We start from the raw sequence: 13273 nt of genomic DNA on the forward strand, positions 1-13273 counted from the left end.
GTGTTCGGTACACTCGGAGAGTTGAAAAGGGAGAAGTGACATTTTGTGTGTGTGTGTGTGTGTGTGTGTGCGCGTGCGAAAGAAAGAGGATGTCATCTAAATCCTTGGTTGTGCCTACAGAAAACCCTTCCCACACTAGTCCTGTTGTTTCAGTTCAAACCAGAGTCATCACAGCTTATCTCCGACGAGCCTCCTGTAGGTGTGAAGGAACACTGAATGTCGTTATCTTCAGAGGAATGTCTCCCCCCCCCCCCCCCCAACCCACTCCCTCCCCAGCCCCCACCCCTCCTAAAAAAAACAACAACAACAACAACAACAAAAAAGACTTTATTTTGCACTGCACTCGAGTTCAATTTGTAATTTAGTGCTTTCATATTCCGGGGGGGGGGGTTTGCGAGATGAATCACGCTCCCGCTCGTCCTCAAAAGTGTGTACAGTGTAAATTCTACAAGAATGTGAACACACGACTATTTTCTACAGAACTTTGAATGGTTATGCAGTGTTTCAGTTGAATGTGTTTGTGTGCGTCTCAGTCAGAACAAGCATTTCATTACATGAAGTAGAGGATGCATTTCTATCTTGACAGTTCCACGGCTTTGCCAGCAAAATGCCCCGCACTACTCTTGTGTGCCCCCCCCCCCCCCTATCCCACCTCCCACCCTTACCTTTACCCTCACCCACCTCTTATTTTTCTATGTGTAAATAGCTACTTCAACATGTGCTGCACTTTTAAAACTGAGGCGCTGTAAATACAACAAACCAGAACTGTGAGCGAACAAGAGCTTAAAAAAAAAAAAAAAAAAAAAACAAGACAATAATTTGTGTGAAGTAGGAAGATAAGGGCGCATTAAAGCTGCCTGACTACGTGTGTCGAAGTGTGTGTGTCTGTGTGTGTGTGTCATCATGTAAAACTTCTAATCTCTAATGTAATTTCCCCCCCCCCCCACCCGACGACCATATCTGCTGCTGCTGCTTCTTCATGCTTTTACGCCTGTGTGACGAGTAGATGTTAAAAACAACTCGAATCGACTGACATTTCTAACAGCACAAAAAAACAAAAACAACAACTGTTAAAAAAAAAAAAAAAAAAAAAAAAAAGGGGGGATAGTTTTTAGCTCTCAAAACTTCTCAAATGCAACGAAGACAGTGACGGATGCAGAGCAGTTAATCAGTCGACATATGCAACCGTACTCCTGCTTGGCTCAGTTCATTTCAAACTCTTAAAAAAAAAAAAAAAAAAGAGTGCAACACAACCGGGTTTCAAAACAAACGTGGGACGGAAACTTGAAACGTCAGGAGAATTTTAACACAACCGTGTGTGAAGATTTTTGTACGGAAGCTGAAATACGGCCAAGTTTGCAATATTTAAAAAAAAAAAAAAAAAATGTTATCTTGACATCGCAAGTTAATTATTTCGTTATCTCAGGAAAACAAAATGCAGTCCTCTTATTACTGACGGTTATCACGGATCAGGAGCGCTACGCCTGGACCAACAAATGTGTTGCTAAATATCCAAAAGTGTCTGCAGGCTCGCGCCTCTCGCAGAAGAGGAGAAAGTGGCGATAATAAGATCAATTAACACCGGAAATCTGCATTTTTAGTTGTTTTTTTTTCTCCTCTCGAGACGACGGAATAATTAACTCGGGGATCTCATGATTTACAACATTTCAGAAATGAACGGCGAGCAGTTGTTCTCGGCTTCCCGTACTTCTGATTTGTCAGATAGGGAATGTTTTCTTTTTCATCATGTTTTTCCTCCGTTCTATCCCGGCCCTCTTCCTCTTTTTTTTTTTTTTTTTTTTTTTTTTTTTTTTTTTTTTTTTTTTGAGAAACTCCACCTTCTGAAAAGGGAGAAAAACAACACGAATAATAACAAGTTGTATTTTGTCTGTCAAAGCTGCTGAAATACTGATTAAAAAAAATAAAAAAATAAAAGGTGTTCAATTTAAAAGGTGTCGCCTTGTATGAGTTTCTGGCGTTGGATATTTTGAGAACTTGTTCCTTTTGTCCTCTTTTATTAAATGAATCGTCAATCGTCAGAGCTCATGAATATTGTCGGTAGTTTAAAAAAAAAAAAACCTTTTTCTGTCATCAGACAGTTACTGAGTTTGACAAATTTAGGCACGTTTTGTTCTTTTTCACCAAGATTTATGATTTTGGAACTTTTTTGTTTTGTTTTGATGACACGTTTATATTTCCAAGTATCATTTCAGGCCCGGTGCTGAAATTCAGACATTGTGGGGACATTATAGTGTCGAACTTGTTCCCAAGGACCCTTCTGGCTCTTTCATCAAACAGTTTTGTCAGAAGTCTCCAGGTCGATGCAAAATCGTTTTCTTTTTTGAGGCGAATCGGAAAGTGCTTTTTGTCACCGAGGATTTTGATTTTAAACGTAAAGTTTTTCTTCGGGTGTCTTCAGACTACTTCAACAATTTAAAATTGTTCTTCTAAAAAAAAAAAAAAAAAAAATGTGTAACAATAGAAAGTATCGACATCGACGCAGAAATGTAATGTCCACGCCACGCTTTCTTCTTCTTTGTCGAAACCTGGTGCTTACATTACCCAGAATGCAGCACGTGTGGTCTTCACCACCTCCAGCCGATGATCACTTTGCACCATCTCAAGCAAACTTGACTTATTTTCACATCGGCATCAGGTTGTTTTTTTTTAAGACTTGTGACATCAGCTGAGTTCCCTTTTTACTCTCTTAAATTTCAGTTAAGTTCCCTTTTTTACTCTCATTTCAATAAAACCCAAAACGAGTACATTAAAAAAAAAAAAGTTCTACACCCTTTTTACCTACCCACATTGAAAAGTTGGTAGATGATGGGGTCCAACAGGTGGAAAAATATCACCTCACCGTGACATTTAGCCAACAGGGTGGGGGACACCACGGATCACCAGTCCCGAGTAGTTTTTAAAAATTTTTTTTTTGCGATCAATAAGCCTTTTTGTTTTGTTTTTGTTTATTAAGGGAAATTTCCAAGAATTTGCTGATTTCAGCTTCTCTCGTCCTGGTTTGCTGGTTTTTTTAATTTTTTAATTTTATTTTTTTCCATTTCATGGGAACTTTAGTTTTAAAATTTTTTTTTTATCATTGACTGTATGCAGGGATATACGCAGTCCATAGTTTGTATGTGTCGCTACGGCTCCAGAGAAAGCAGTAGCAATACCTCGGTTTAATATAATGAATTAGTTTTGTTCAGTGATAATTTATCACAAAAGGTGAATCAATCATTTGAATCGTAATTGCAGCACTGTCACTGCTGTTCAGAAAACCTCAGCTATCAATGTCCTTGTATCATTTTTTTTTTTTTTAAATTGGTTGATCTATAGAATAATTATTCAGCCAGAATAAGATAATCAATATGTCATTCTTTATGCCGAACTGGTAAATATTCTGCGGTTTCAGCATCTCGCGTGGAGATTAGCGACAGAATATTGATTCTGCTTTGGATTTTTTTTTTTTTATTTTTTTTTTTTACTACTTTCTAACGTTTTATAGACCAAACATTAATTAATTTATTGCAGCTCCGGATAAGATGAATATTGAAACAAATCGTCAGTTGCAACCCTGAAATCATCTGAATCAGCTACAGGTCTGGCACGGCAGCTCCAGGTGGGAGCACTTGAAGGCAGCATTTTTCCTCTAAATTCCAATTAAGCAGCAGAGTGAAGGCAATCAGGCGGGTCCCAGCATGCACTGGGGGGCGGGTGAAGGGGAGAGGGGGGGGGGGGTGGTGTCCGTTTCACAGACTGACACATCAGAGCAAAAATAAAAATCCCTCTTCTGCCTTCATTCTGCACAAGCCCTGCGCTGACATGACTGGGAGGTTATTTTAGGATCTCACCTGTTTCCAAATCCATTCAGCAGCAAGCAGCGCCAATTGTTAAGGGAATCCGCCACCGGCACAGAGGAGGACTGCGCATGTGCGAGTTTGGAAGAATAAGTTTTTTGGTCTGAAAGTGCCAAAAAGCGCAGCTGGAGGCCACGAGTGTGACTTTTTTTTATTTTTTTTATTTTTTTAAAGATCCTAACAAAGGCATCGTCTCCCGGTCGGTGTTGTAAGCATCGTCATCCACGCCCAGACTGTACAGCGAGTCTGGAGGGTCAAGCCAGGTGGAATAAGAGCGGCAGGTAGGCGGCTTGACTTTCAAAATAAGAGCTTCGAGTTAACGCCAGGGCTGGGCTGTTCACCTCTGAAACCTTTCGTTGGATGGTAGTTTTGTCAGTGGTTTGTATCTCCGGACGTGCATCTAATGAGTGTTTACTGGCAAATGGCACTGAAAGTAAAGAATGGTCGTGGAAGGCTTGCACGCCAGGTGATGCAGGTAAATGTAAGTAAAGTGGAAAATACTCCTGCGTAGCCCACTTGTTTTTAATAAATACGTAGAACATTTTGTTTGACAATATACACCACCAAAGCTCAATAAAAATAATAATAATAATAATAATAATAAAAAAAATGAACATGGCTTAATTAAAGAGAGGTTAACAGGGTCAAGCAGTTATATTTTTAATGAATCAATTACATTTATTTATTTTGCCGGGAGCCCTACATCAGATTTACCAGCCATGTTTTTGGCATAGTATTCATAATAAAAAAAAAAAATATTATAAAATGTAAGCAATAAAAACATACATAATATTTACATTTATGTTTCTTACCTAACTTGAAGATTTGTCATATTATCTTTCTTCTTTCTTTTTTTTTTTTGCTTTAGTTTAGACCTTCTTTTTTTTTTTAAGTTCTTTTTTTCCACTCTCAACAATTTCACCCTTTAATTTGGCAATATAGCTCAAGTTTAAAGTTAGTAGCCCAAAAGTCTACTTTCCATGGAAATCCTCGGTAGCTGGTTTGTAACTGGCTGATTTGAAATGGCAAAGAGCAGGTGTTTTTAGTTCAATGATAACATTGGGCTTTATTTGAATGACAAAGTGGAAAACAAACAAACAAACAAACAAACAAACAAACAAACTCGGATAGGACGAGCTATCTAGATAGGATATTAAAAGGAAATGTCGGGGGGGATTTTATTTTGAAAGCGGAAACGGGAACTCCTCTGTTATATCTCGGGCGCGTTGATACTCGAGTCTCGGGCTACACTGATAAGCGCCGGGCAGTGCGGTCGGTTCGCCGGGGAGAGGTGCGGAGCACAGCGGGGTCGGAGAGCTTTCCCGTGGAGGTGGAAAGAGTTTCACCTCCTCAGCAAGGAGCTTCAGAGCAGACAAGCAGTCTCTCAGAGGGACTTTGTGTTTTTCCTTCTTTCTTTCTTTCTTTTTCTTATTCTTCCTCTCTCTTAACCAGAGGGGGGGTTTACTCTTCACTTCACACTTAACTGGAGCCTCCGGTCCCTCGCGCTGCTCTTCAGGGGTTTACACCGGGGAGCGGTGAACGTCGGCGGGGCTCATGCCAGCGGAAGACTAAGGCAGCCGCGCGGGTGAGTGGACTTGAGGTTATAAAGGTACCGAAAAAAAAAAGAGGGGTGTGTTGGGGGGGGGGGGGGGGGAGAGAGAGCTGTCCACGTCAGACCTGCTCCGCAGCATCAATAACACCTAATTCACCGTGCAGCGGCGGCGGCGGCGGCATGCGGCGCGAGGAGTCCTTTCAGATGCTTCCCCGCGCCAGACAGTGAGGAGAGAGGGGGTCGGAGGGGAGGAGGGAGGAGGAGGAGGAGGAGGAGGGAGGAGCGCAAGGATTTGTTGGATTTGTACCACCGCGTCCCTCCAAACTTGTGTCCGGAATGGGGAAGGAGCAGGAGCTGCTGGAAGCCGCCCGGACCGGGAACGTCTTCTTGGTGGAGAAATTATTGAGTGGGAAGAAGGGAATACTGGGGTCGGGCTCCGGCTCCATCCCTCTGCCCAACCTCCTGAGGTAAGCAGCCCGCTTCAATCTGACTCTTATGACCGCTGCGGTGTCCGGGGAGGCCCCCCCGCCTCCTCCCCCCGGGGTCACCCCGGGGGGGGGGGTGGAGGGGATTCCTGAGAGGGGTTCCCGTGCTGCAAAATTAGGCATTAATACAGCTTCATTTTAGGTCAGTGCACTAGAAATGAGCCAAGGGACTCCAGTCACAGCCTCACATCAACCAGCTGCAGTATAGACTGCACTATATATATATATATATATATATTATTTTTTTTTCTTTTATTATTCAGCTCTGTATCAGCAGCACAACCTCACCATACGGTATCTCCGAGACATAGTGTTGCAACCAGCAGATCTGGTTGTTGGGTCGCAACATGCTGCGTGACACAGGAGAGGCAGAGAAAGGAAGCGTGTGTGTGTGTGTGTGTGTGACGCAAAGCGGTGAGAGTTGTGTTTCAATCCAAGGTGGAAGTCCTGCAGGCCGCAGAAGCGGACACAATCGGCGGTCGACGCGGGACGCCTCACGTCCTCTCCAGTGCACGCCGAGCACAACAGAACAGGAAGCCACCCCCCCCACCCCCCTCGGCCGTCAGAGCGTCGTCAAGACACCGCGAACTTTTATTCCAGTCTGTGCCTTTCACTCGTTGTTTGCGCAGAAAGGAGCCGTTTCGACGAACCCCTCCAGATTGTGTGTCACCGTGTTGGTAAACCGATGCCGGCGTGGCGTCTCGCGTCCCCCCAAATCGCGTCCTTTCGCACGATGCCGGGGGAGAAGGCCCGAGAGCGCGGGGACGTCCCAGCTCGGCCTGCCTGCGAAACGGCTCGGCTTTCGCGGCGCTTCTTTGTTCAGAGGAACGGACGTTAAACCGAAGGTGGAGTTCCCGAAAAGGTGACTGTGGGATTTCGGGGGCGAAAGCGGCGGCGGCGGCTTCTTCCGGCTTGAGAAGTTCACTCGCCGCGCGATTTCTCGTTTCTCTTCGAGAACGGGGACGCCGGCGAGGTGAAGAAATGCTGTTCGAGTGCGTCGTCAGGTCATCATTTTCACCGTGTGCAACCTCCGACTCCCTGCCCTGGGACTTCGGAGCTCATACGCAAAGTTCGATTTTACAATCTTCGGTATCCGTTGATGTGAAAATCAGATCAAATTACAAATCTACATTTTTTGTTTTTTTGTTTTTTGCAATGAGAATCTCTCAACGGGTTTTTCTCTCTCGGGCCGCGACAACGACCTGCTGGTTATTGTCCTCCTCCCGGCCCTGCGGCCGCTCCCTCTTTCTGCTCGGGCCGAGGCCGGGGCCGGGCCAGGTGATTTAGGAGATCAAAGGCGGGGGGGACGTCTAGGAGGAGTACCGCCTCGGGCTCTGGAGCTGGAGCGTCTTCCGACCGGGCTCGGGGGGGTCGCACGCTGGCGGGGGAGGATGGCAAACAGCCCCCCCACAGCGAGGGCCTTTTTGGACTCCTGCTGGAGAAATGAACGCCTTTTAAAGTAAAGACATCCTGATTTGAATACTGCTCAATTCATTGGAAGTTGGCTGCAAGTATTTAAAAAAAAAAAAAAAATAAAAAAATTATGTGAAGCCCCCTCTTCCCCCCCCCCCCCCATCTCCACCCACCCAAACCCCAAACAGAGGAAGCAACAGGAGACGGCAGGGCTTTTGACAACGTCCGTCCCACCTGCAACAGCACAGAGGAGCGCTGTTTGTTTGAACGGGGAAAAGAAAAGAACGCGTGTTGTCAGATTTTGACCGCGGCGTCGAGAACACGCGGTGCATTTTGTTTTCCGTGGGTCGACCGCCGGCGGTCAGAAAACATGCGGTTGGAGACGCCGGCGTTGGAGGCGTGTCCGTGTGTTTCGGTTCTTCCTTTTCTGCACATCAATCTCCCCTGTGAGACAATTCAGTTGATGTAAACTGAACTCGCTGTTTCAGCGGGAAGGACAAAAGTTGTGGCAGACAAAAGTTCTCAGTGCTTTTTTTTTTTTTTTTTTTTTTTTTCCCCGCCACAATGGAGGGATGTGATTCAGTGAGTCTTTGATCCAGACCGTGGTCTGGGTTGGTTTCTCGTGAATTTCAGTGGCAACGTTCAGGATCCCCAGAGGATGAACCCTTCTGACTCTTCCTCTGGCGCCATCGACCGGTCAGATTCGTCCGGCACGTGCAGGAGTGATCACGTCGTGGTTGCGTTTTCATTGTGAAGCGTGTTAGCTCGCTGGGTTGGAGAATTTCAAGTCATTATCTGTGATATATATATATATATATATATTTTTTTTTTTTGAATGAGCTCGAAGACGTGATGCTTATTCGGTTGTCATGACGACGGTTCAGTTGTTGCCACGTGTGCTCGTCTCCATCGAAAGCAAAGTCAAAACTCGAGCGTTACGCTGACTTTTTTTGTTTTTGTTTTTGTTTTTGAGCGCTTTACTTGGTCTGTTTTCTTTGTACAAACACGGAGCCGACGCAAAACTTCATCACAAGGAGTTTGTCCGGTGGTGTTTGTTTATCCTTCACACTGTGAATTCATGTCGTTCGCGGGGACTTAACGGAAAAACGACACCAAACTCGTTACTCGGCGTATCTCATCTCCCAAAGCCGTCCGCTCCGTTGCGTATCGCGTTTACTTTAAAAAAAAAAAAAATTAGGATTATGAATGGAATTTATTCAAGCACGGGGATTGTTTACCAACCGCTGAATTAAATATGGATCTTACCGAGCGGATTACGGAACAACTCGCGGCCCGGCTGAGAGAACACGCCGGAAGAAATGTGCCGTTCAGGGCAGGGGAACAAAGTGCCGGGCCGGAGCTGAGGTCAGTCGTATCGTTACTGGAAATATGTCTGCAGGTCATCGTCAGTGAGTACTGTGTTACACATATACTTGGCTTTCAGTGGGTCAAGACACTGGGTGGGCTACACGCACACGCACACACACGCACACACACACACACACACACACACACACACACACACACACACACACACACACACACACACACACACACACACACACACATGTCCATCTGGTTGGAGGCAGTGTTAAATGTGTGTGCTGTGTGACACACCTCCTAATAGAGAGCTGTTTGTAGTTTTAGCCGGTGAGTGAGTCATCGGCGAGGTCACGGCGGAGGAGCGTGTGCAGAGGCCAGGCTAACGTTATGGGAGCGATTTTTTTTTTTTTTTTTTGGGGGTATAAATGCACAGTTTCCCATCTTAAGGCCTCCGAGCCATTCATGGCATTCCTAAGTCATGAGGTTCCTCTTTTTTTTGCCGAAGGAATCGCGCTAAACCGCCAAGTAGGACATGAACACACACACACACACGCGCACGCACACACACACACACACACACACACACACACACACACACATTAAGTACAGGATGTAGAGAAGACGATCCTCCGCTGCAGTTTTGTGGATTGGAGCGCTGCACATGAACACACAGTGGAAAATCAATAGTGGATGATCTCATTGCTGTTTAATGGGTCATATTCTCTTGTAGATGACCTGTGCTTGTACGTGGTGTGTTTGTAGGTCTCTGCACCGGGAAAGAAAGATAAAGCCTTAAAAAAAACAAAAAAAAAAAAATAACATTTTTCTATTGGTTGGATGTCTGGTAATAAGGAGTTTACATAATTCATTAAGGGCTTGTAATGCCCTTCCATCAGAGCATTTCATCGCCACTTTGCATTTATGATGCGTTTTGTTCTTTTTAACTGAGGATGCATTTACTCCCCCTTTCTCTCTTGATGCGACACCTCGTCTCTTGTTTACCTACAGAGTGGCGATCCCACCGGTGCGCCGCACTGTGTTCACCTCATTGGGGTCATTTTTATGGAAGGTAGCCCGAAGCTGAGGCTGCGATCTGACCGAATTTAAATAACTTGCTGCAAAAACAGACCTTTGTAATGGCATTAAGCAGAAAAAAAAAAAAAAAAAAAAGCTGTATTTATGGATTGGTCATGTTTGATCTGCTTAATCAGGTCAGTGCCGGCGCTGATACCAATCCGCCGGATTAGATCGGTGCAATTTCTAATTTAAACAAATCCGCCAGCTCTGATCCGCACGTTTTTCTCAGCTGTGGGATCGACGTCTACCGCAGCCGGGCTTTATTGATATTCCCGCATTTACACCTCAGACGAGTTGAACTTTTGAATCTCCGTTGTATCCAATCAGGTCTTTATGTGCAAACTGAAGTTGTGCTTAAATTAGAAGGAAGTGTTTCATTTGTACTGGTGACCTGACCACCTTCACTCAAAGTCAGCTGGGATAGGCTCCGCCTCCCCCGCCCCCGGGTATAGATAATGAATGAATCGATGGACGGATGGAAGATTTAATTTTGAGGTTTTTTTCGGGAAGAAATGAGAAACTCTCTGCTGGTGTGACAAATTCAGGCTGAATGATATTCAGGGTTTTACTCTGGATAAGATGAGAATCACCGTTTTCTTGTGTAGAATTGAGAGCACGATGCTCTCTCACGTTTTTTTGTTGTTTTTTTTCAAAATAAATCCTTGTTACATTCAATTATAAAAACAAACAACTTCAGTCTCCTCTCTTGTTACACCTTTTAAACAAGTGGGTTTTTTTTTTCTCTTACAAATCTCTCGCTGGGTTTCTTTTCTTTACCGCCTCTTTCCGCCGCTCTGAACGTGGAATATTGTTACGAGTTGACTGGTTTTCATTTATTAAACTGACCGGAAAATATAAGTATAATACATCAGTACAGATGTTTCGTGTCCATGTTAAAGTGGTGAACGTCCTACGGTCATGAAGAGGTAAATGATCTGATTGTGTCTTTTTTTTTTTTTTTGTGGTCCTTTTAAGCAGCTTTGCGCGCCGACTGATGTTCACCGCGAAGATGAATTCCTGCCGTCGCGCACATCATACTTTGTGCCGTGTCTTACAGAGGAAATGAGGACAATTGCATGCACCGTGTGTGTGACAACATAGTGAGTGTGGCGGAGTGGCTTTGATTGAAAGCTTGATACACACAAAAGAGAGTGAGTCATGATTCGGCAGATGGCGGCTGATCCCTCCTTCACTCTGCCTCGCGCTCAATAACGTTCAGGGGAAAGCCCGTCTTGTTTTTTCTTTCTTGTGTGTGCGGCTAGGTGTGCTTACCTTCCTCTTCTTTTACAAACAAACAACCTCCCACAGGACACACACACACACACACACACACACACACACACACACACACACACACACACACACACACACACACACACACACACACACACACACACACACACACTCTGTTTTAACTGGCATCTTCTTCCCAGCGTTTATTTTTTGGTTTCTTCCCTTGCTTGTGTTGGAGTCTGGAAGCGGCTCTCTGTCTTTGTAGCTCACAGCATGAAGCTCTCCCTGTGTGTGTGTGTGTGTGTGTGTGTGTGTGTGTGGTGGTGGTATGATGATATGATGGTTTCCCGTGTCGTCCAGTGAGGATGAACAGCGAGAGAGAGAGAAACCCCACAAATCTCTTGTTTATTTTTCTCAAGTCGTTTCATGGCCGCAGCACTTCAGCTCTCCATTTCAGGAAGCAGCAAATCAGACGACCAAAAACCTCCAAAGTCTGGCAAGCCGCCTCTTTGTGTGTGTGTGTGTGTGTGTGTGTGTGTGTGTGTGTGTGTGTGTGTGTGTGTGTGTGTGTGTGTGTGTGTGTGTGTGTGTGCGCGCAAGTGTGTGACATAACCACTGTCCTTGCATAACCGCTGCTGGTGTCCACAATTGTGCGTGTATGTGTGTGTGTGTGTGTGTGTGTGTGTGTGTGTGTGTGTGTGTGTGTGTGTGTGTGTGTGTGTGTGTGTGTGTGTGTGTGTGTGTGTTTTTTCTCTCTACCAAGGGCAGAAGGGTGAGGGGGAAATCTTGAGAGCTCCATGTGGTGCAGGAGACCTAGACTGGGTCAAAGGTTAACTCTGGGGAATGCAAGTCATATTAAGGACTGGGTTAAGAGAGGACACACACACACACACACACACACTCACACTCACCCTGAGAGCATGTGTGTGTGTCACCGGTTATTGTGCACATGGGGTTTAGTGCGACCGGTGCTCATGCTGATTGATCTGTTGGTACGTTATTTAACGGTCATGTCAAGTTTAAAAAGATATCAGCAAAATCCTCTGTCATGGTACAGTATGTGTATTTTTATCACAATGGACATGTTGCTATATAGAGCTGAAACAATTGATTTCTCAATTTAGTCAATATATTCATTGTTTCAGTCTTTTTTTTCAAGCAAAAGCTGCAGTATGCTTTCTTTGCCAAATGTGATATTAAACTGAATATCTTTGGTTTTTTTTTGAACTCTTGGTTGAAAAACAAGCAATTTGAACACGTTATCCGGTGGCTTCATGAATTTTTAATGTGTGTTTTTAACTATTTCTGGACATTTTACAGACAAAAAGATCAATTTATTAACCGAGTGGCAAACTGCCGTGGTCAGCTTTGTTGCAGCTGCAACCACATCCAACAGTGATGTCACAGGTTCCCGGTGTGCACCTGTACATCGAGTTAAACTGCAACGAGTCAGAAAAACAACACGTTAACAACAAATTCTGAGCTCTAGATTTTTGGGTCAGGCTGAGGATGGTTTTAAAAATGTGTCTCCACACTTTCAAACAAGTCCTTCTGCAAGATGAAACTATTTGTTGTCGTTAAAATCCTCTTAAGATGAGCCCGCTCTGAAAATGCTTTATGGAAAGATGTGGAGGAGCTGCAGATTTAACAAACAATAATCTTCCAATAGTTAATCTACAGTGTGTTTGCTGTACAACCGGCGTTTTTAAATCTTATTTCCACCTGCGTAATTGACTGAAACGTTTCTGGAAGCTGAAGCTTTTTTGTATAAACGTGCTTTGTGCCGCAGGATTTATTTTACTTAAGTTTGGGTTCAACAGTGGCGTCAGTGCATTGAGGTTGTCTGGAGCCAGACTGATCAAGAGGGGATGGTGGTGTGAAAGTGTGTGTGTGTGTGTGTGTGTGTGTGTGTGTGTGTGTGTGTGTGTGTGTGTGTGTGTGTGTGTGTGTGTGTGTGTGTGTGTGTGTGTGTGTGTTTGTTTCCATCTCCATATGTGTGTGTGCATGTGTTCGTGTGTGATCAAACTCAGAGGCTTCTTACATCTCCATTAGGGTCCGGGCCAAGCTCTGCTGCAGCTTCCTGCCAAGAAACCGAGACCTCCGTACTCGCCAAGTCACACACACACACACACACACACACACACACACACACACACACACACACACACACACACACACACACACACACACACACACACACACACACACACACACACACACACACACACACACACACAATCAAAATCTTTGTTTTTTTTGTCTTAGACTCAAATCTCTTTTTTCTTTCCCTCCCTCCATCTGGTGTCCCGGATTCTCTGTCAATATCTCTCCGG

General features: G+C 44.6%; 1 protein-coding gene across 1 annotated transcript in view; it reads left to right on the forward strand.

The window, feature by feature from the left end:
- The first annotated feature begins 5677 nt into the window (after positions 1–5677).
- Positions 5678–13273, forward strand: part of anks1b (ankyrin repeat and sterile alpha motif domain containing 1B) — a 196613-nt gene continuing 189017 nt past the window's right edge. The window contains exon 1 of the mRNA XM_069715820.1: positions 5678–5876. Coding sequence (XP_069571921.1) covers positions 5746–5876 — 131 coding nt within the window. The 5' untranslated portion in view covers positions 5678–5745. The remainder of the gene's footprint in view (positions 5877–13273) is intronic.

The sequence above is a fragment of the Brachyistius frenatus genome, unplaced genomic scaffold (assembly GCF_029030835.1).
Source record: "Brachyistius frenatus isolate BFR_SWC_R1_liver_20210118 unplaced genomic scaffold, ASM2903083v1 Contig_148, whole genome shotgun sequence".
NCBI classification, from domain to species: domain Eukaryota; kingdom Metazoa; phylum Chordata; class Actinopteri; family Embiotocidae; genus Brachyistius; species Brachyistius frenatus.